General features: G+C 41.0%; 4 protein-coding genes across 6 annotated transcripts; 3 read left to right on the top strand and 1 right to left on the bottom strand.

The window, feature by feature from the left end:
* Positions 1 to 1,462: 1,462 nt before the first annotated feature.
* On the top strand, positions 1,463 to 5,512 carry f10 (coagulation factor X). The gene is made up of 8 exons (XM_057331073.1): positions 1,463 to 1,608; positions 2,762 to 2,922; positions 3,391 to 3,415; positions 3,493 to 3,606; positions 3,695 to 3,826; positions 3,906 to 4,168; positions 4,241 to 4,358; positions 4,695 to 5,512. The coding sequence occupies exons 1-8, from the start codon at positions 1,548 to 1,550 to the stop codon at positions 5,309 to 5,311; spliced, it is 1,491 nt and encodes a 496-aa protein (XP_057187056.1). The 5' UTR covers positions 1,463 to 1,547; the 3' UTR covers positions 5,312 to 5,512.
* Positions 5,513 to 5,668: 156 nt separating this feature from the next.
* Positions 5,669 to 10,218, top strand: prozb (protein Z, vitamin K-dependent plasma glycoprotein b). Its single transcript, XM_057331074.1, has 9 exons — positions 5,669 to 5,819; positions 5,906 to 6,021; positions 6,137 to 6,300; positions 6,993 to 7,017; positions 7,107 to 7,220; positions 8,441 to 8,572; positions 8,707 to 8,789; positions 8,900 to 9,017; positions 9,518 to 10,218. Exons 2-9 carry the CDS (start codon positions 5,937 to 5,939, stop codon positions 10,033 to 10,035), a joined length of 1,239 nt encoding a protein of 412 aa, XP_057187057.1. The 5' UTR covers positions 5,669 to 5,819; positions 5,906 to 5,936; the 3' UTR covers positions 10,036 to 10,218.
* Positions 10,219 to 10,307: 89 nt separating this feature from the next.
* pcid2 (PCI domain containing 2) lies at positions 10,308 to 14,473 on the bottom strand. 2 transcript variants are annotated; one of them, XM_057331076.1, is made up of 15 exons: positions 14,220 to 14,473; positions 13,093 to 13,149; positions 12,918 to 13,007; positions 12,635 to 12,708; positions 12,492 to 12,557; positions 12,299 to 12,340; positions 12,164 to 12,218; positions 11,979 to 12,082; positions 11,713 to 11,788; positions 11,469 to 11,610; positions 11,299 to 11,399; positions 11,150 to 11,223; positions 10,928 to 11,053; positions 10,666 to 10,789; positions 10,308 to 10,535 (listed from the first exon to the last, which is right to left on the bottom strand). In XM_057331076.1, exons 2-15 carry the CDS (start codon positions 13,126 to 13,128, stop codon positions 10,446 to 10,448), a joined length of 1,200 nt encoding a protein of 399 aa, XP_057187059.1. In that variant the 5' UTR covers positions 13,129 to 13,149; positions 14,220 to 14,473; the 3' UTR covers positions 10,308 to 10,445. The 2 variants fall into 2 exon arrangements, with proteins under 2 accessions (XP_057187059.1, XP_057187058.1); XM_057331075.1 differs by lacking the exon at positions 14,220 to 14,473 and adding an exon at positions 13,525 to 13,600 and having other exon boundaries at positions 10,309 to 10,535.
* Positions 14,474 to 15,429: 956 nt separating this feature from the next.
* On the top strand, positions 15,430 to 22,002 carry cul4a (cullin 4A). 2 transcript variants are annotated; one of them, XM_057332584.1, is made up of 20 exons: positions 15,430 to 15,724; positions 16,072 to 16,187; positions 16,265 to 16,369; positions 16,497 to 16,565; positions 16,657 to 16,730; positions 16,799 to 16,961; positions 17,061 to 17,150; positions 17,234 to 17,316; positions 17,429 to 17,496; positions 17,601 to 17,719; positions 17,898 to 18,090; positions 18,207 to 18,311; positions 18,552 to 18,662; positions 18,863 to 18,948; positions 19,127 to 19,234; positions 19,380 to 19,493; positions 20,170 to 20,275; positions 20,431 to 20,603; positions 20,808 to 20,960; positions 21,339 to 22,002. In XM_057332584.1, the coding sequence occupies exons 1-20, from the start codon at positions 15,505 to 15,507 to the stop codon at positions 21,432 to 21,434; spliced, it is 2,352 nt and encodes a 783-aa protein (XP_057188567.1). In that variant the 5' UTR covers positions 15,430 to 15,504; the 3' UTR covers positions 21,435 to 22,002. The 2 variants fall into 2 exon arrangements, with proteins under 2 accessions (XP_057188567.1, XP_057188568.1); XM_057332585.1 differs by having other exon boundaries at positions 15,719 to 15,724; positions 16,076 to 16,187.
* The last annotated feature ends 1,433 nt before the right edge of the window (positions 22,003 to 23,435 follow it).

Below are 23,435 nucleotides of genomic sequence, written 5' to 3'. Positions count from 1 at the left end.
CTATGACCCCTTTAAGCTGGAAAATGCACATTCTACCAGAAACATACATTTACCGTGACAGGGCCTGAGACTAGCTCGTCCAACTAAAAACAAATCATACAAAAACCAGCTTAAAAACCAGCTCAAACAATTCAATGACCGAACTCACCCTTGATCAGTGTCAGCTTCACCTCAGTCAAATGATGTCATTTCCTCCGAGTCAAACCAAGGGCGTATTGCACATATTTTATGTTGAGTTTGATGTAAACGTGATGGGACTGACCAAAAACATGGGGATAGTTGTAAAGTAGTATTTATTTGTAGAAATTATGTATAATGTCATGTTTTTAATCAATTGATATGAATGATAACAACTTAAAGGGGGCATTCTTTTGCTGTTTTTGAAGCTTTGATGATGTTTTTTGGGTGTTTAACAATGGATGTTCATGTTTCAAGTTTCAAAAAACGCTTTATATTTAACAATGGCCACTTTAAACTTGCTATTGATGGAGTTTTTTTTCTAAACAACATTTTTTAGCATAACAAAACTATGAAGGCTGTAGGTCCAATTTGGCTGAGGACAAGTACAGGATTTGTGATTTTCAAAAGTGTTTTTGATATATCTGAGAACCTAATTAATGACATGTTGCATAACAGAACAACTCGCAGAAATCAAACAGTCAGTTTTACACACTTTTTGGAGGAAATATTCACTGTAACAGTTCAAGGACAGTTTCGGGTAGAATGTCCCTCCTCCATGGGTTGAAAATAACCCAACGCTTTATAATAAAGAATACTCTGTCAATATTCACAACCATAGTCAATACAACCCTAACAAAAATACATTACAGATGTTTACTTCATTTCAATCTCAAACGATATGGGTAGAACAGGACACGTCTTTTAAATCCCATTTATAAAAATGGTAAACAAGTACTAAAATAAGAGAAAACTAAAGTATGCGAGACAAAACGTGTTTATTCTGAGTGAATGTAAAGGCATTATTTTTACACACGAAGCAGTAAGAGTTCGGTGTGTTTGCGTTTCTTCTGTTATTTCTGATAAGATGTGAATGTTCTTGTGCTGCATGTGTTTATCTCTGCCAGACGCTTTTATCTCAAACACACTGAAGACTTTCTGCTTCCTCTCTGCATTACTGTCACGAACATGAACATAACCTTCTTCAAACATCAGTGTTTCTCATGTAGCACAGCAAAACTTACGATAGAACAGAAAAAGATCACATTATAGATGTGAAATGGGTTGTGAACGTTGATTTTCAGCACACAGTACAGAGGTCCCATGCCCCCCCCCCCAGTGTAAATATACCGCGGTAAACACTGTACAGGTCAATGTCTTACATCATAACTGTAAATGTTTTTCGTGTTTTCTTCTTTTATTTTTCTCGTTCAATCGTTCTTGTTGTTTTTATGTCTTAACGTTCTCCTCTTCACTCCTCCCACTGTCGCTCTTACGTCTCACCCTCCCATCAGTCCGTGGGTTCATTGACCTTCTGTGTTTTCTGAGCGTTGCTGTAATGCAAGGGAGCTGTACGCTGACAGCCGAACATGTCTTGGGTTTTCTGGAACTTTCTGTGTGTGTTTCTCATGCACGGTGTGTCTTCAGACGGTGAGTACACAACTCAAATCTCACGTTTGTCTCACATCAGACGTCTGACTGAAGCTTTATGCTGAAGTTTTATCATTTGTGTGTCTATGAACTGAAGATTCTTTACATCGCAAAGGAATGATAATAAATTTAATAGAGATAATAGAGAGAGAGATTCTCATTAAGAGAACGTGCTAATGATTTATGTCACACAGCTGTCAGTCGCATGATGTCACTGCTGATGATGTCATGGCCTTCTTTAGTTTTTTTTATTAATGCCATATAGTGAATACAAAGAGAAACATTCACATTATATCAAACAAATATTAATGTAAAATCAAATAAGCCAGAGTCTGATTATTTAAAAGGAAAAAAGGAGGATATGGTGTTTCTTAAAGTCACCATGAAATGGAAGTTGTCTTTTCCGTATCGTGTATCCGAGTGAAACGGCTTCTGAAATTAGAAAAAAATGTAGGGCAGGGCTTTATTTTGCCCTTCCCGTTTGGATTGGTTTGTTGTAAATTGGGACTGGAGGGGAGGGCTAAAAATCCCTGGCCATTGGACAGTCCGTATAGTCCTACCCTTTTTTTGTTGCTTACGTCATGTGGTAAAGAGTTGCAGTTGAGAGGAGCTTAATGTTTTTAATTAAAGATTACAAGTGCAAATTAATTTGAAAAAAATAACGGTGTGCACGGATAAATCATTTATAATAATCAATGCAACACTGTGTAAAACGCTTCGAATTTTCCTGTTTGATTTGATGGTGACTTTAATCAACAATAGTACATTTGCTTGTAATTTTATAAGCTCTGATTGCCTTTTTAGTTTTACAATTTTCTAAAATATTACAAAAAACATGAAGTTAATTTTGGAAGTGAGAAAATGTTGGTTTGGAGTCAGACCATTTCATTTTATGAATGTGAAATTAACAATTGTGTAAGATATGCTTTATCTTTATCCAACCCTTGATCATTAAAGTATAGTAATATGTCCAATCCCGTCAGCTGTAAAGTAATGTTTAATTTCTTCTCAATGAACCGTTCCATATCAACCCGAAACAATCATGTGTATGCAATGGAGAAATGGTTGTATGACAAAAGCAACAAGCTTAAATATATTCATATTAAATATTCAGCTTAAATCTTTCCAGCACACGTTTTATGGCTTTCTTTAGTGTTTCTCCGCAGTCATGATGCCAGTCAGGTTCTGATCCGTCGCCGACGTGCCAACAGTATATTTGAGGAGCTGAAGAATGGAAACATGGAGCGCGAGTGTGTGGAGGAGAGATGCGATTATGAGGAGGCCAGAGAAATCTTTGAGAACGTTGAGAAGACGGTTGGTGTTTTATTTTTCCATCAGCTGATTTATGAGTGATGATGTTTAAACTGTGTCAACCTGTCACTCTTATTACCCGTACAGTGAGACATAAGAAAAACAAATCTCTTTAATATCTCAAGGATTTCTCCTAGACGAAGTCTCATGTGCGTCTCAGATATTTCTCCTGGGAGAGATCTGACAAATGTGTCTGTCATTAGAGTTCGAGGAGAGATTTGTCAAGTCTGCAATCGAACGTCAAAATTATTGAAGATCTCAATATGAACTCGAACGTTTCTCATTGGATTCACTCAAATCCAGACTGTCGTTCATTTTACACCTCCATACCCTTCGTGCGTTTTAACAATCTCTCAGGAGCGATTTTTGAGGAAACACCTGAAACACGTCTGAGAAACCTGTGAGCACTAGCATCTTCTTTAGGGAACACACTGAATGACACGCACGGTTTTGTTTTATTTTCTCTTTCAGAACGAGTTCTGGAATGTTTATGTCGGTAAGTGTCTGTGAAATGAGTCTCTTTTAAAAGTGAATCGCAGTTTGTTTGACAAAAACGTCGTTGTTCTTCCGCAGATGGAGACGCGTGTTTGTCTCAACCGTGTCTCAACGGTGGCGTGTGTAAAGATGGGATCGGTCTCTACACGTGTTACTGTGCCGCCGTGTTTAAAGGACAGAGTTGTGAGATTGGTAAACTGAAACACATCATCACACTGTAACGTTGTCCAAAATCTTTCCAGATGTATGTGGGGTTTTTTACGATGTGATGTTGTTGCAGCGATTCCCGAGCTGTGCGAGTCTGAGAACGGAGGTTGTGATCATTTCTGTTCAGTCAAGCAGAAAAACGTCGTCTGTTCTTGCGCGACAGGCTACACACTGGCATCTAACGGGAAGTCGTGTCAGTCTGATGGTAATACGACGAGCTTTACCGCGGTAAATGACCACAGTGATGAGGTACTTCACCTCCAATAACAATCTTTCCATGGCAGATCTGTTCAGATGCGGCTATGTGCATCCCTCAATGACCAGAAGCATCTTCATATACGCGCCCAACAACACGGACACCGAAGATCCTCAAGTCGTGACTGGAGATTTCAGAAACGCCACCGGCAATCAAACGAATCTCTTCGGTCTGAATGAAGATGACCTCATCGAGTACCCTGTGGAGGAGGAGCCTATTTTACCAGAAGCATCTGGACACACGAGGATTGTGAACGGAGCGGACTGTCCACCGGGAGAATGTCCGTGGCAGGTACAGCGATGTTCACGATGGCTTGCGGTGTTGTGATGGTACGAATGTCTTCAAGTGTGTTTGTTTTCTCAGGCTCTTCTCATCAACAAGAACAACATCGGCTACTGTGGCGGAACGATCTTAAATGAGTTCTTCATCCTCTCCGCCGCTCACTGCATGAATCAATCGCTCTCCACGCGAGTGGTCGTAGGTGTGTACACCAGTGTCACTTCTCATTCGTCGCATTCAATTCAGGAGATTCTCGTTTAAGTCTCAACCTCGTCTCTGTCCTAAAACGATTTCTTAAATGAGAGCGTAATTGTTGAAACGCATGAAGAGTATGGAGGTGTCAAATGTAAAAATCTTCAATTATATTGACTTTTGATTGCAGACTCGACAAGTCCGAGGTCTTGACACATTGTTGACATCTAAACTCTAATGACAGAGACACGGGGTGTGTTTCTCATCTGAGAAGCGCGAGACGATGATTCGTGGACTGGAGGTGGATCGTTACGAGTTTCATGTCTTTGTGTTCTTGTCGTCTCAGGTGAATTCGACACGCTGGTGGATGAGGCTCATGAAGCGATTCATGACATAGACCAAATCATGATTCACTCGAACTACGTTCCCGAAACGTACCACAACGACATCGCCCTCATTAAACTCAACGAGCCAATCAAGTTCAGCAAATACATCATCCCCGCGTGTCTGCCGCAGCACAACTTCGCCGAGCGCGTGTTAATGCGTCAGGACGAGGGCATGGTCAGCGGCTTCGGTCGCGTGAGGGAAGGCGGCCTTCCGTCCACCATTCTGCAGAAGCTGAACGTGCCGTACGTGGACCGCGCCACGTGCATCGAATCCAGCATGTTTAAAATCAGCCCGCGCATGTTCTGCGCCGGATACGATCAGGAGGCCAAAGACGCCTGTCAGGGCGACAGCGGCGGGCCGCACGTCACCCGTTACAAAGACACGTGGTTCATCACGGGCGTGGTGAGCTGGGGCGAGGGATGCGCGAGGAAGGGCAAATACGGCGTCTACACGCAAGTGTCCAAATACATCAAATGGATCCAAAATGCCATGAGTAAATTCATGCCACAGACGGAAACTTCAGTCAAAGCCAAGAGAGAGATGTCGAGAAACACGCGTGTCACCAGATATGTGTAGTCAGAAGTTTGTCTTTCATTAAATGCCGATTCACATTCTTTTCTTGTTATAATTCAATATTGGGTTTCATTAGAATGTGTGAACATCTGCCGTTTTGATTGTTTAGAACATCAACATGTTACAGATGTTATGTAACATCTATAGTTACATTTACTTGTTACAGTGCACTTAAAAAGTCAAATGTATGTCCTGACAAGAAATAAACTTTAAACACTTGTCAACTATTATTCGAGCGATTTCTTCACAGACTGAGCACACGCACAGATGAAGAGTTCAGAGGTTTGTCATGTTTACAGATACAGAGTCCAGCTTCTGTCAAACAAACTGAATCCACACATCAAGTTTTAATATTTAACAGCTGACATGAAATACAAACACACATCGCACACAAAAAGAGATGAAATGTGTGTGTGTGTGTTTTTGTGACAGAAGATTGAATATGAGCGTTCTCTTTTGGATGTCCTGCGTGTTTGTGATGTGAAGATCTTCATTTCTCGCTCTCACTCCTGTAAGCAGGTTTGGATGAAAGCATCGGTTTCAGTGTAATGTGAATGTGAATGTGGGAGGTCAAAACTCCGCTGGGTGTTTCTCTAGATCCCTTTCAGACGGACATCAGGGAAGATCGATGTCGATGATGGAACGCTTTGTGTTGTGTTTGCTCTTGTGGACACTGAACAGTCATCAGATGATGTCGTCGGAGGAACGCACAGGTAAGCGTGTTTTACGCATCATCTGTAATTGATTATTCATCTTCGATTCGTCTGTAGACTGTTCTCCTCGAGAAGTGTTTTTCAGGATTTTTCATGCGTTCATCATCTCCTGCAGTATTTCAGTCGCCCCGACAGGCCAACGCGGTTCTCTTGAGATCCAGACGGGCCAACGTGTTCCTCTTGGAGGAGATTCTTCAGGGCAATCTGGAGCGCGAGTGTTTCGAGGAGAAATGCAGTCGAGAAGAAGCCCGAGAATGTTTCGAGGATGACCAGAAAACTGTGAGATAACTTCTACATTAACACTCGCACACGTAATGTACAATCAACTAGGGCTGTCACGATTATTAAATAATGTTTGACCTCATCGCGATGGTTTCAGATCATCACAATTATTGCACATCTCTATAGAAGACACTAGGGGGAGCTGTAGTGCATCTGCATATTGCATATTTTATTGTATACATTGTAACTAAAGCATGGTAATACTTGTAAAATGTACCACCACAAAACAATCACTTTAAAAACAACTAAAGCATATACCATAGAAATAACCTGCAGTACAATTTAATATTATTTTAATGGTGGCTTCAATTCACTCCTGATCAATTTACAAGTATTTGGCGGTTGTATTATTGACAGGTAAAAGCCTAAACCTTAAGTATGATGACCCAATTTTTTCCTACGTATTTCCAAGAAAAAGAACATAGTCTTTATATTCAGACAGTATATGTTCACACAATATGGTCGTTTCAAAGCTGAATAAAAAATGTATGAGAATTAAAAGTCAAAACTCTAAAACAGACAATTAATCGTCATAATCGCAATGATTTATTAGGCAATTAATCGTCAGCCAAATTTCATAATAGTCACAGCCCTACAATCAACGCGATTTCAGTTCTTTTGTGTGTGCTTTATCATGTGTATGACATGACGCGCAGTAACTCAATAAATCTCTCCTCACATCTCTGAAGGAAGTGTTTTGGAACAAATATTACGGTGAGTGTGCTTTATGCAGGTTTGATCACGAAGTGAGTGGTTTGTCGATATTTTCTCTATATAATAAACCTGACAGTACATTTGTGTAGATGGAGATCAGTGCAGCTCAAACCCGTGTAAACATGGAGGCACGTGTACGGATCTCATCGGAGGATACGGATGTAAATGTACTGAGATGTACAGCGGCGTGAACTGTGACACAGGTACATCACTTAGCTACACTCAATAGTGCAAATTCGATTAACATCATTTACATTCATCTTTGGGAGATCCTGGAGACAGCGGGTGTAAAAGGTAGCCATTGCTAAACCGGAAATAACTGAGTTGCACCGATAAGAACGCGGAAGTCTACGTGCAAGTAGTCCATTTTGAACGTGTACCGGAAGTTCAGTTGGGGGTCACAAAAGTGCGCATGCGCAGTGACCTTTGTTTATGTTGTTTAAATGAAACCGTCTATATCAGCATGGCTGTGATTAGGCCAGAGGCACGAGGCCGCAGGCAAACCCTCCGGGTTTTAAAGGAACAGGGGAACTACTTTCTTCCGCCACGAATTCCAGCCCAGCATAACAGTTAAACAAACCTCCGCTACTAATTCCAAACCGTGAGACTTAAAAGAGAGACTTTTAAAAGGTAACTCACCGAGAACGTGTTAATCCCATTTCTATTATATTCGTGCTGTAACCATGAGCGCAGAGCGCTGCAAATAAATTGCTAAGAGTCACTGCCAACGTTTAGTTTCACTTATGTGCGTGTTCCAATTATCATGGCGTATACTCGCCACCTAGTGGCCATTTTTCCAGTATTAAAGTTTGTTATTCCACACATGCGCAGTGTTGAGATTTAGATCTCAGTCAAATGGTTCACCACGCGAACAATCTTTGCCTGGGAGAAAGATATGCCTGTAAGTTTATTTACTATCTGTAAGCATTCATATTATGTGTAACATAATATTGATTCTTGGAAGTTTAACTGTGATGATATAATATGATAATGAAAGAAAGTCCCATCGCATCACGTGTACACCCATGTGCAGATTGCAGTGCATGAGTTTCCATGAATTTATGTGCAGTTTGTAATTTCATATCTTGTTTATTGTATGCCAGTTTTACAAAATAAATGAGAAAGCATCACAGAAGTAAACATTCTGGAAAGGATGAACGGCTTCGCGTGTGTTTTGTTTGCTTGTTAGCTCTGTCTAACTTCTTCAGAGTGACGCAGTAGCTAGGACAGCATAGTCCCGGTTAGTTTAGTGGCGGAGTGATACAAACAGTCAGTGAAGCGGTTCAACAGTCAGTTCCTGTGGTGATCCTGGTGGAATATCGCTCTCAGCCAATCAGATTCGAGAACCAGAAAGAACTGTTGTGTAATATTATATAAACATCCTCTGCTGTGATAATGTAAACATGATGATGATGTTTTTCAGATGTTTCTCAGTGTCCGTCTGAAGGCCCTTCGGTCTGTGAGCATTTCTGCAGACCCTCACAGGGTTCATATCGCTGTTTCTGTGCGCGGGGATACACACTTCACCCCAACAAGAGGAACTGTTTACCTCAGGGTACAAACACTCGATAGAACCTCAAAAACATGTGCTTAAACAATGACTCCTTACATTGGGATGTTCAGTGTGTGTGTGTGTGATATCATCGATGACATCATCAGCGGCGACACTAATAAACTCAATGTTTTTAGTCCAGAACCCTTGTGGGATCTCAGAGAGCTTCAACCAAACCAGTGACATCATCTTCTGTCCCGATGGACGCTGTTCATGGGAGGTGATGTCAATCATCTCACCACATCAGTCCATCCTTTTACTGGTCACATGTGCAGATCCTGGATCGGTTTAATTATTTAACGTTCAGAAGATATTCAATGTGTTGTTTAGGTGAAGTTTGTGAAGGCTGATGGTGATGTCATCTGTCACGGTGTGATCCTGGGACAGAAGTCTATGTTGACATCAGCTGTGTGTGCGCTCGCACTGAAGCATCTCAACATCACCGCCGGTGGGTGCAAACCAAACTCATTTAAAGGGATACTTCACCCAAAAATGAAAATGCTCCAAATCTGTATGAATGTCTTTGTTCTGATGAACACGGAGGAAGATATTTGGAAGAATGCTTATAAACAGACAGATCTTTCCCCCCATTGACTCCCATAGTAGGGCACTTTTGACGACCATTGTATTTTTTCCTACTATGGGAGTCAGAAACGGTCTGATTATAAGCATTCTTCCAAATATCTTTCTCTGTGTTCATCAGAACAAAGACATACAGATTTGGAACAACTCGAAGGTGAGTAAATGACAGAATTTTCCTTTTTGGGTGAAGTATCCCTTTAAAATCATCACCAGAAAACAGTTGATAAAGTTACGTTGAGCTGTCTGTCTTCTTCAGTTCTGACATTTCATACGTGTTCTTGGAGACACAACACGTGTATTTTTTCATTTGTGTAGCATGTAACAGATAACAGAGACAAACTATGTTGTCTTTGTGTGTGTGTGTAGTTTCAGCAGGTGGTGATTCTGTGGTGAATCTTCGCGTGTCCAGCTGGACGCCTCATAAGAGGTTCGTGTCCGGTCCGCTGGAGGACAATCTGGCCTTTCTGGAGCTGAAAGAGTCCATTCCACAGGAGCTGCGAGCCGTCCCGCTGTGTCTGCCGGAGAAAGACTTCAGTGAGAATATTCTAATGAGGAGCGGTCGAGAGGGCGTGGTCATGGGCGGGGCCAGACACTCTTATCTCTCACTGGATGACTGTCGAGACTCTCTCAATCTCACATTCTTAATGACCAATACGATGTTCTGTATGGAGAAGCAGAAGTCTAAAGTGAGATCTAAACAAGATGTGAAGTGTGAGGTGAAGTCTGGCAGTCCCGTCGCTACAGTGGAGGGAAAAACGGCGTTCCTGACCGGAATCTCTCTGTCTGACGGAGACTGTCATCGTGGACTTGTGTTCACTAAATTATCAAGATACCTGCACTGGATCCGTCCGCTCCTGAACGCTGTGGAGAAACATCACGCATGATCTCACAGCGACACGTGATTCAACACAACTCTGTGACATCATCAGCCGACATGAACGCGTCATGTCAGTGTTTGACCCAAATCAAAAATCAAATCTACAATTACTAATATTCATAAAAAATACCCACAAAGCAACACAAACCTTTAGGGCTTAATTTTCCTCATGCAGAATAAAATGTCTGAATGTATTTTGATGGATTTCTTTGCATGTTTTTGTGAGATTCACTGTCTGGTTTTATTGATGTCCTGCAGAATTAAGTCAAACTTGCAAACATGTTGAAAACAGCGTCACGTTTATTTGACAAAAATAGTAAAAAGAAAGAACAAAGAATGGAATAATGTGAATACAGAGAGCTCATCTCCACGTTATTGTAATAATGAGAGTAACAGGTGCATTCTGGGAACTGATGTCTATGATACAGAAGAGAGCGGAGGAAAGGGATTCTGTTTACTGACCACCAGTTTCTGATGCTGATGTGAGATATAACCTTTGATATGACCCTAAAAACAAACACAGAGAGAGAGAGTATAAAAACATCACAGACGTCAAAAGTGTGAATAACAGACACATGACACAGATTTATCATATTAAACACACAATGAAAACCACAGTAACGTTTACATCTCTCACCATGTAAATGAGGTTGGCAAGGATGCACTGAACCTCATCGATGTCCACGTCCACCACCTTCATCATCACCAGAGCCACTAGGAAAGCGTCCAGAGGAAGCTGATGGGTCTTCAGCAGATGATACCTGCAGAAAGAGTCCAAACATATCACAGTCATGCTCACAGCCACAGAAATATATGGTTGATAAAAAATAAAGAATAACAACAAATTGCTTGATTGGCAGGTGTGGAAAAGCATTCATATCATGCATGCATGTACTCACACTTTCTTGAAGAGGTTTCTGTAGGTGATGATCTTGAGTTTCTCGAGGATGAGGAAGATGCCGCAGCGGATGAAGAAAGTCTCGTGTTTGACCAGAGCTTCATTCAGCAGCAGCAGGTTTCCCTCGCTCAACATCACACACACACACAACATTTACGTTATCATCACACACACGATTCATGTCATCCTCACATGTCTGAACTCTGAACCGTATGTGCTTTACCTCACAGCTTTAGTGACATCAGCGAACTGCATGAGGTCATATTTCCTCAGCAGCTGATTGGTGGGCATGTGACCCTGTCAACAGGACAAACACCCACGTCACACACCGATTCCCATCATTATTATGACACACACACACAGATGTTTTACCAGCAGCATCTTGACGGGAAGCAGGTAGATGAGAATGAGTCTCTTGTTCCTCTGACAGGAGCGATGACAGTGTGTGAAGGAGAAGGACAGATACTCTTCAGCTGAAAACATCAACAACAGTTAGCCTGACCCCTGACGTGCGCACACGCACAAACAGACAGACGTGTCACCTGGTTTAAAGTCGCTGTCAAACATGGCCTTTCTGCCCACATAATACTTGTATGTGACTCTCTGAGCAATGCTGTAGTCGTCCTTCAGGTTTGAGCTGTCGATGGCGCGGATCAGAGGTTTGCACAGATGAAGCTTATTGATCTGATACACAAACACACAAACCAGTGTCACACAATACAACGCACTCGCGTGTATAACACCGTGTCACGTGACGCATTGGGTTTGAGGTCACATGACTCTCACCTTGAAGTAGATCTTGAAGAGCTGATTGATCAGGAACAACATGCCCCATTTCTTCGAGTCATCAATGCCAGCACGACTGAAACATAAACACACACGAGACACACACACACACACATGAAGCACTGGAACGTGGTTGGTCGCTTTAGATGTCAATGACAAAGTGGGCTGGTCTTAGCCAGTATGATTCGAGGACCGTACATCTACAATCTAGATGCGATGAATGTAATGTATGTGTGTGTGCGTTTGCGTGTGTGTTTTACACTCACTTGTCACTGGCACACACTCTGAAACAACTCATGAGCTGCTCAGCGGCTTTCTCCAACATATCTCCAACCCTCCCTTTACCCCTCACCTGCAGCTGCTGCTCCGCCTGACACCCCGACACACAAGCACAGATAAAGAGACGTGCTACAGTTTTAAGATGACACACACACGACAGCGTCTGACTTACATTATTGGCAAATATCCGGAGGTCAAGGGTCACAGCGAACATTATGGGTAAAGCCCTGAGAAACACACATATAAACACAATGACTTCATCTCTTAGACTGACAATGACAACATATGAGTAAGAGTGACGTCTCACCAGTTCTCCTCCTTATGAGCTTGAAACGCTTTCAGAAACGATCTTCAGTGATGTTAAGAAAAACACGCACACGTCTGACATCATACACGCACACATGACTCTACACATATCTGATGTGACTGCGTCTCTCTGTACATCTTTATATTTATCTGTATGTGTGATGTATATATAGACACACAGCAGTAGAGGATACTGAACCACAACAGTCTGGCACTTGTACGCTTCCACAAAGTCATGATTGGCCACAGCGAAGGTACACCTGCAGAGAAGAGAAGCTCAGGTGAACACAACACACACACACACACACACACCTGAGATGTCATCTGTGATGCTCACCTGAGATGTGCTGCCATCATCTCATCATATGGCAGCTCTAACAGCTGCTGACATTTCTCCTCCGGACTGGACAACTGCACACACAAACATCACAGCACGAGTCACACATCTGATGGAGGATTATTCACTACTTCATGTTTGAAGTTCACTTCAAGCTCAGACAAACAGAGCAAAGCGTCTTGTTAACACCTCACAACACATTACACACACATAATAAAACACTACAGTCATCTAGTGTGCACTGCGATAGAGTAAAAGTTGTGTCGAGAACATGCATTGACACCTGCAGTCGCGGGTTAGCCACGTGTGGATGTTTGAATGACAACATCTCAGCACAGAACGATCCATCTCTGTTCTCTATCGCCTCCACAACCTTCAGAAGAAACAAAACATTTAGAAGAATCAACACAATAATGATGTCGTGCAGTCACAGAGATGTTGAAGATCACGTGGTTCACCTGTTGCAGGTATTGATTGAGTGTGATATGAGCCATCAGGTATGTCCAAGAATTACTCTGAAAAAAGCAAACGATTTTACATTCATTCATTGAGCTAGTCCGTCAACACAACAGCTGTTCATACAAGTAAACACAGAATGTTCCCTTAACGAATTCAATAATAACGGTCTACGTTCTGCAACCACGACATAACGTTCACCAGTAATTTAGAAAACAGACTTTACTAAAACAGGATCTACACTGTCAGTTGAATATGAGCAACGTATATTATCACTATTTATTATGATGTGTGTAACGTTAGTGAATGCTCGTGTGTGCTACTGCTCGAGTTCTACTTCATTCATTTGTTCAGCACGCGCATTCAATAAACCACGCAAGACTATATAAACATCACAAGTGCATTAATTCAAAAAGATATTTCATCTTATTTACCCTAATTAATTCGCATCACCGACGAGCGTGCGTTTCACTGCCGCTGCTGAAGTCACTTCCTGTGTTTACGTCTGTGAACAAGCAGCTGTTGATTCAGAACCGCACTTTCTACAAACAACCCAGCTAACAGTTTTTGGTTCCCAAAACGTTCCCCTAACGTTAGTTTTTGGTTCCCATAACGTTATTTTCTAAGGTTCGTTTTTGGTTCTCCAGGAAAGTTTTCTTTACGTTAATTGAACGTTAGTTTCTGGTTCCCATAACGTTCTGGGAACCAAAAACTAACGTTAGGGGAACGTTCCCAGAACGTTAGTCTAAAATATTTTTCTCGGTCCGTTTACACGTCAGTAATGAATACATCCATGCTGTGTTTTTATCCATCGCTTGTCTAACGTTAATCTAATTAAAATAAGTAAAATACATCATCCCACACAATATGGAGGATGAAATCAATGCATTAGATTATTCTTTTAGCCTAATAATTCCTTTTCATCACTGAAGTAGCCTAATTTTCGATTTAAACAGCACAGTATATCATTTCTAATAAAACCACACTGTGTGTAGGCCTACCTCAACATCAGACATTATAGATATCGAAATAAAATAACCAATGACTTCAACACAATAGTTAAAGCAGTTTTTATTGACAGAAGAATAAACATTTAATTATCTTCAGGCTAACAATATTCTTGTCTCACCACAGAAGTATAGCGCGGCTCCGTCTTTAGATATAACAATCAAAAGCCCTGAGTTTCGTCCTTTCATCACGGTCTGTTGATTTAGATGTGTCAAATCAATCGAAAATCACGAAAATATAAGTCTACTCTCAAATCTGTACGGTTTTAAATAAAAAATTAAAATAAATAAACCGCTAAACTAATGTGTTAGTCGGTGAGGTAAAACGAAATGACCGTTAATTTTTAAGTGACGGGAGTGCGCGGCAGAGCGGAGAATGCACGTGCTCGAGCGCACACACATGCAGTAACAGACAACCACACTAAAGAAATACACATGGATATAGATGATTGTATTTTCATTTAGCTTAACTAGTTTATTATTTTCAGCCATTAAAGGGCACATTTATTAATTTCATTTGGTTTTCAATGTGATCTTATAATTTATGTATCGCACATGTCACTGACGTTTACCAGTTTTGACTATTTTTACCATAAAAAATAGCCAAAAAATAACCATCAGAGAACGTTACTTTCTGGTTATTTTCTGGTTGCAAAAAATAACCAAAAAATAACCATCAGAGAACGTTATTTTCTGGTTATTTAAAAAACCAGCCTGCAACGTTCTGGGAACGTTATTTTCTGGTTGCAAAAATAAAACCTGAAAAGAACGTTCTTAGAACGTTATTTTTTGGTTCCCAAAAATAACCAAAAGGGAACTAAAAACTAACGTTAGGGGAACGTTCTGTGTTTGCTGGGTATAAGATACTTAAGTAACTAATATACTCTATATTATGTGCTTGATCATCTCAGGACCTCTAAACACATCATTTGAAACGTTTAAGAATTTAACATCTGTAAGCCTGTCATGATTAGTGATAGTAACATGACATAAACTACAAGATTTTTAGTCACATCACAGCAATGTAAACATAACACAGATTTCTTTGACTGTGAAATGAAATAAAAATAAGAATAATACATCTATTATACTACATTCATTATTAATTTTGTCAAATTAATAATATTAACCGTAACCGTAAACAGTGATAAAAGTTTTATTAGTAACATTATAAAATAATAATATTGAAAATAGATTGTTTTACAAATATTTGTATCATTGTATGTGTTATGTATTAATCAATTATTTCATTTAAAATATTTCATTGTACGTGTGTGACAGAAGTGACTCTTATCGAACCGGAAGCGGCAGTTTGGCTTTTCGTCTTCTTCCTGTTATGATTCTCGTTGCGGATCAGTATGGATGTACAGTATGTGTACAGCGTAATGCATTTTTTACTATGATTATATGATAAATATTTCAATATTTTTCTGTATCAGGTCTTTAGCGGACAGCAAACACTTGAGTTCAACTTTAAAGTTACTGACAGATCCTCCACACTTATTAAACTATTATTATGAGTGTGATTTAACGATGGCAGAAGATCTTCAGAAATCAAACATTAACGGACTCAGTAAAACAGCTAAAAGCGGAGCGTCCAAGAAACTGATCATTAAAAACTTGAAAGGTGAGTTTCACTTTATATTATTATATTCTCAGTATGAATCTGTGTCTAATATCTGTTATCTAATGCACAGTGTTATCGAGACAGGTTTGCACACTTTTTACTTTTTTTTGTTAAACATTATAACAACATTCAACAGCTCAGAGAACGTAAACACACGTGAATACAGATAACAGATATGCTCGCGTGTATTTGATAAATAAACTTTAACTCGACTAGTTTGCACACACAGACACAATTCTCTCTCTCGTTTGTGAGATGCTTTAGATAAAAGTGAATGTGTCGTTCTCTCAGGTCTTGTTTGGGTGTTTTGACTCATGACTGTCTTACGTTTTGTGTGTTAATGACAGACAGGCCGAAGCTGACAGACAGTTACACTGAAGACACATGGCTGAAGCTTCGAGATGCTGTGTGTGCCATTCAGAACAGCACTTCCATCAAATATAACCTAGAAGAGCTTTACCAGGTCAGTACCTTTCATCTGTCTACCCAGAATTCTTCAACCTCTTTAATTGTTTCTCTCTCTCTCTGACACACACACAGGCTGTGGAGAATCTGTGCTCATATAAGGTCTCACCCGTGTTATACAAGCAGTTGCGTCAGGTTTGTGAAGAACACGTGCAGGCTCAGATCCATCAGTTCAGAGAATATCCTTCAATATAATTCAGCTGGATCCGTTTTTCACCACCAGGGGACGCTGCAGTAAACTTTGTGTTATTACACCGTGAGTATGTGTGTGTTAGTGTCATGTTTGAGCTCTTAACAGTGTTCCACAGAGACTCTGGACAACCTGACGTTCCTCAAGAAGATGAACGGATGCTGGCAGGATCACTGCAGACAGACGGTATGAGACAGAGAGGCTGATGGGAGATCGTTCTTATTATGTGATGCACAGTAGATGCAGTTATCACATGAACGCGTGTTTCCTCTTGTAGATCATGATTCGCAGTATTTTTCTGTTTCTGGATCGGACGTACATCCTGCAGAACGCTCTGCTGCCCTCCATCTGGTGAGTTGACCCATCGGAGTGATCTGCCCTCGGTCTGTGTCGCTGTAGTAACGCAGATGTGTCATCAGGGACACGGGGCTGGAGTTGTTCCGGACGCACATCGTGAGCGACAGCGGCGTTCAGAGGAGGACGGTGGACGGGATTCTGGAGCAGATCGAGCGTGAGCGCGCCGGAGAGACGGCGAACAGGAGTCTGCTGCGGAGCTTACTGAGCATGCTCTCTGACCTGCAGGTGATTGGCCGCTGATGATGATGATGTCATAGAGAGGCTGATGGTGTCATACGCAAGACTGAATAGAGTTTGATGTGATGTGTGTGTGTGTGTGTTCAGGTGTATAAAGAGTGTTTTGAGCAGCGTTTCCTCTCAGAGACGGAGCGTCTGTACGCCGCGGAGGGTCAAACACTCATGCAGGAGAGAGAGGTGAGGACCAATCACATTCCATCTCATAAAGCTCATGCGCCTGTGTGTGTGTGTTTATGAATGTGTGTTTGTTGTGTCTGAAGGTTCCAGAGTATCTGCATCACGTCGCACGACGTCTGGAGGAAGAGAATGATCGTGTCATCAGTTACTTAGACCAGAGCACACAGTAACAACACACACTCATCATGTGTTCTGATGGGTTTATCTGATCTCTCTGTTTTATGTGTAGTGATGGTATGTTGTGTAATCTGTGTGTTTTCTTGTGTTTGTTGTGACAGTAAAGCTCTCATCTCAACTGTCGAGAAGCAGCTGTTGGGTGAACACATGAACACAATCTTACAGAAAGGTACGTGTGTGACTGTTTGTGATACTGTGACCTGTTACCATGAGTCACACATTAACTGTGTGTGTGTGTGTGTGTGTGTGTGTGTGTGTGTGTGTGATCCTCAGGGCTCAGAACACTGTTGGATGAGAATCGTGTGACGGAGTTGACTCTGTTGTATCAGCTCTTCAGTAAAGTTAAAGATGGTCTGATCATTCTGCTACAGTTCTGGAAACAGTACATAAAGGTACACACACGCACAGCTGTTTGAGGATGTGTTGATGTTTGAACTGAATTCAGATCCTCATAAGAGCATATGCACACTGACTCAAGCTAGCCAATCAGATTAAAGCTTGTTGTTTTGAGAAAGCTCCTGGTGTTCTGTGGGTGATATTAATGTGTGCGTTTGTTGTGTTCCTCTGCAGGACTTTGGTGGAGAGATTGTGAGTTCTCCAGAGAAAGATAAAGACATGATTCAAGAGCTGCTGGACTTTAAGGATAAGATGGACAATGTCATCCAACGCTGCTTCCAGAAGAATGACAACTTCAACAACACAATGAAGGAAGCCTTCGAGAACTTCGTCAACAACAGACCCAACAAACCAGCAGAACTTACCGGTACAGGACACACGCACTCGTGCACACATATATTACATGTATATTTATTGTGTTGTTGTGACACTCTTGTGTGTGTGTGTGTGTGTGTGTGTGTGTGTGTGTGTGTGTGTCTTCAGCTAAGTTTGTGGACTCTAAACTTCGTGCTGGAAACAAAGAGGCCACAGAGGAAGAGATGGAGAGAACCCTGGACAAAATCATGATTATATTCCGCTTTATTCACGGTAAAGTGTGTGTGTTGTATACAACTAGATAAACACACATTCATCAAACACAAACTGTCTAGAGTTAAATAAATTAACTCTATTATGATGATGATGAAATTATTGCTATTATGTTGTGATGTATAAAACATGAGTACTGTTGTGTAGCAGCAGAGGTGACGTTTTACTGACCTGTCATTGTTACAGACTCAAAGAAACGTGTGTGTGTGTGTGTGTGTGTGTGTGTGTGTGTGTGCGCAGGTAAAGACGTGTTTGAAGCATTCTATAAGAAAGATTTGGCCAAACGTCTGCTGCTGGGGAAGAGCGCCTCTGTGGACGCTGAGAAGTCCATGCTGTCCAAACTGAAACACGGTTTGTTCTGATCGCTCTCTCTCACACACACTCTGTGATTGGTCATCAGACATGAGGGTCACATGATCGTATGAACAGGAAGTGAACACACAGTTGTGGTTTCTTGGTTCGATTGTGTAGTTTTGCCCTGATTTCCCTGTCAGTTTAACAGGATTCTGAGTGAAACTTTGTGTGTTTGTGTTTGCGTGTGTGTGTTATAGAGTGTGGAGCTGCATTCACCAGTAAACTGGAGGGCATGTTTAAAGACATGGAGCTGTCCAAAGACATCATGATCCAGTTCAAACAGGTGTGTGTGAGAGCATATACACATAAACACACACACACAGTGTAGAGCTGTGTTGAGATGTCGTGTTGATTGTGTTCACACTCTGATGTGTTTTTCTTCTGAGCTCATCACACGTGGTTTGTCAGTGTTGAGTGGATTTGTGCCAGCGGTCACTAGAGTTGTGTGTGTGTTTGTGTAGTATATTCAGAACCAGAGTGAATCCAGCAGCATCGAGCTGACCGTCAACGTTCTGACCATGGGCTACTGGCCCACATACACACCGATGGACGTCCATCTGCCCACAGAGGTGTGTGTACATGTGTTTGTTTGCACTAATGATGCAGGCCTCAGTGTTAACTGTGTGTGTGTGTGTGTGCGTGTGTGTGTGTGTGTGTGTGTGTGTGTGTGTGTGTGTGTGTGTGTGTGTGTGTGTGTGTGTGTGTGTTGAGCAGATGCTGAAGCTTCAGGAGGTGTTTAAGATCTTCTATCTGGGGAAACACAGCGGGCGTAAACTACAGTGGCAGCCCACACTGGGTCACGCTGTGCTGAAGACTGAGTTTAAAGAGGTGACACACACACACACACACACACACACACACACACACAAACTGACATTAATTATGAACACACATTACACGTGAGTCATTGTATTAAAGAGTAACTATTACAATGCCCTTAAAAAGACATTTCATGCAGTGTGTAATGTTGCTGTGTGTGAATGTAAGCAGTCTGTCAAGTTGTAAAGCGGAAAGTGAACGAATAACAAAGTTCTTGGCTTGAGAAAAAAGGAGTCGACTCTGAATCACGCGAACGAGTCGTCTGTCGTTTGAATTTCAGTTCCGGGTCAGATTTGCGTCACTGCGTGTAATGCCCGCCTACGTTCCATTTGCGACACTGCACACGGTAGACCAATCACAGCAGACTAGACCATCTGACCAATCAGATCAGAGTAGGCTGACAGAAAGGAGGGGATTAGACCGAACGAATCATTTGAGAGTGGGTCAAGAAGTGAGGTAATAATAACGGCCTATTATTAGAAAATGAAAGTGTTTTTACACCGTGTGTGTACGTGTACTTGTTGTCGGACACTCCATAAACCAAAGTAGGACCTTACAAATCACAAAACATGTACTCTTTAACAATGAATAAAATGGGTTATATTAACATTTGTATGTTAGTTCAGTAATAATCGTTTGGTAATGTGTACAGTATGTGATGGTGTGTGTGTGTGTGTGTGTGCAGGGCAAGAAGGAGCTTCAGGTGTCTCTCTTTCAGACTCTTGTGCTGCTGATGTTTAATGAGACAGATGAACTTACAGTGGAGGAGATTCGCACAGCCACAGGCATCGGTACACACAAACTCATGTGCTCTGTCCCAACCTTCTGAAGTCATGTGATCAGTTTCTGTGACCTTTCGTTATTTGGAAAGACAGTCATGTGGGTTTAAACGTCACGACAGTGTGCCCTTGTAATGATCTGAGGCCGTGTGTTGTGTGTTTCTCAGAGGACGCTGAGCTCAAGCGCACACTTCAGTCTCTGGCCTGCGGGAAAGCTCGCGTACTCAATAAAACTCCTCGAGGGAAAGAGGTGGAGGACGGCGATCGCTTCAACTTCGACAGCGACTTCAGACACAAACTCTTCCGCATCAAAATCAACCAGATTCAGATGAAAGAGACGGTGAGTTCTCCGAACGTCTCGCGGTGAGACCCGATCAAACACAACCGTAGCAACAACCTGGCACCACCTGAAACTCATCACGACTTTGCCTTGTTTCGTTTTCTGTATGAACTCGAGGTGCTGATGAAATGTCAGACTTCAGTGGTTTCGTGTTCAGTATTATTAGCACGTGTGAAATCTGATGATGATGTTGTGTGTCATCAGGTGGAGGAGCAGGTGAGCACCACCGAGCGAGTGTTTCAGGACCGTCAGTATCAGATCGACGCTGCTGTGGTTCGGATCATGAAGATGAGAAAGACTTTGAGTCACAATCTGCTGGTGTCCGAACTCTATAACCAGCTCAAGTTCCCTGTGAAGGTGAAACTCACAACATCATTATGTCAGTGATAGTTTATTGAGACGTGTTTGAATTGAGAAAGACCTCCGGGAATGATGTCGTACAGTCTGATGAACAACAATCATGACAGCGGAACAGTCCAACGGTGTGCGGCATTTACATATCATTAATGGATAATATATTATAAAAAATATTCAAACTGGAACGTCATTAAAATTCTCTACGTTTAATATTTTATCTGCTAGAAATGGCTTAACGGACGACGACCAATTCAAATAACATCTGTTTGCATTCATCTTATTTGGAAAACTCTTCGAATATGTTGGTCAGACTGCGTGAAACATTCCCATAATTCCATGCAGCACTGACAGACTGTTAACGCACTGTTCATATTACAGCCAGCGGATCTGAAGAAGCGTGTGGAATCTCTCATCGATCGGGATTATATGGAGCGAGATAAAGAAAATCCCAACCAGTATCACTATGTGGCTTAAGAACTTCAGGCGGTGTGGTACACGTGAAAGCACTTTATCATTGATGACTGTCGTGTTTCTGCTGATGTGACATCAGTCTGATGCTGCAGAGTTTATCAGTGACACGCTCAGGCAACGGAAATCACAAACAGGACTTCACACACACGCACACAAACATTTATACACACTCACTGAGCGAGTTCTTTACAGCAACATAAAACAAGACGTGATGATGAGACAGAATTGATTGTGTGTGTGTGTGTGTCATCTGTCAGTCGTCACCTGTATTTTGATTCACATCTGTCAACAGTAATGTTTTATAGAGCAGAGATTCTATTGTTTGTAAACGAGCGAAGATATAAAAAAGAAATTAAAGCCTATTTAATTAAAATCGTATGTGTGAAGTTATTCTTTTTCATAATTCTGACTAGATCCCCTGTAGCTGAATCTCATGAAATATGTCAAGAACATAAAAGAACTTTATACCATCAAAATTCAAATAGGTTTTTTTCCTCTATCGTATATGCAGAGCAATATCTGATAATGTTTTTAATCAGATAACAAATTGTGTGATTGTGATGTATAAAGACTTCTTTACAGTGACAGTCAGACTTCATGGTTTTTTGAAGATATACTGTATATTCATTTTGATGTTCAGAGACACTGGTTTATTGTTTGTGTTTAAATCAGTTGTGCTGTGACTCAGTCTAATGTGATTTTCTGCCTCATTCACGGAGTAATTTCTTAAAGAAACAAATGTTTGAGAAAGACAGCGAGTCGTGTGTTTGTGTGAGCTCTTCTCCTCACACTGCTGTGAAATACTTCAGCTGAACTCAAATCATCTGAACATGAAACTGACCTCTGACCTCTCTAATGTTAGTCCACTCAGACTGTTAAAGGGATACTTCACCCAAAAATGAAAATTCTGTCATCATTTACATTTAAATGTGTAAAAAAATTGTTCTGATGAACACAGAAAGATATTTGGAAGAATGCTTATAACCAAACAGATTTTGCCCCCCATTGACTCCCATAGTAGGAAAAGATACAATGGGAGTCAAAAGTGCCCCAGAACTGTTTGCTGTCCCACATTCTTCAAAATGTATATTTTGGGGTTCAACAGAACAAAAAATGATAATGTAATTTTTCCTACTATGGGAGTCAATGGGTGTTGAGATCTGTCTGGTTATAAGCATTCTTCCAAATATCTTTCTCTGTGTTCCTCAGAACAAAGACATTTATTCAGATTTGGAACAACTCGAAGGTGAGTAAATGATGACAGAATTTTCATTTTTGGGTGAAGTATCCCTTTAATACCTTATTTTACTGTAACGTGTATGTATATTAGGGTTGCACGGTGTACCGGTGCTACGGTAGCCTCTCTATTTTTTAAACGGTAGTATCGTAGTGTTGCATATGCGCATTAATATTTATTTGAACACTTACATCTGCCTTTTTGCGGTGTTTATCTCCAAAATGAATGTGTGTTTTGAATGTCTCGGACGAGTTAATGATTCAAATTGGCGATTTGAACGAGTTGGTTAAATGATTCACTAACTCACTAACTAACGAAAATTGACGCCACCTACTGGCCGTCTCAGTTCTGCATTTAAAGTAAGCCTATTATTTCCCTTTATAAAGACTGCTGTACCAATTAGTCCAACATTTGAATTAGTTCCTACGTGAAAAATGATCTAGTGTACTTTAGTATTTACTACAGTAAACTACTAAAACTCATAGATACTAGTGTTTTTGAGTCTTAACATAGTAAATATTTAAGTATACTACAGTATTTATAGTATTTAAATGACTAAATGTATTTGCTACAATTTATCCAGTTACTACAGTTAACACAACAACATATTCTAGTGCAAAGTATAATACAGTTTACTATAGTAAATACAAAATGTTTAATCTAAATCTGTTTTTTGTATAGATTTGAATTATATGGCACAGCATCGTGATACTACTCGGTATCGAGATACTTCAGCTGGTATAGTATCGTAAGACATGTTTATGGTA

Source organism: Triplophysa rosa, linkage group LG4, assembly GCF_024868665.1.
Source record: "Triplophysa rosa linkage group LG4, Trosa_1v2, whole genome shotgun sequence".
NCBI lineage: Eukaryota > Metazoa > Chordata > Actinopteri > Cypriniformes > Nemacheilidae > Triplophysa > Triplophysa rosa.
Note: the sequence above shows the minus strand (reverse complement) of the source record. Positions and strands in the feature narration are given on the sequence as shown.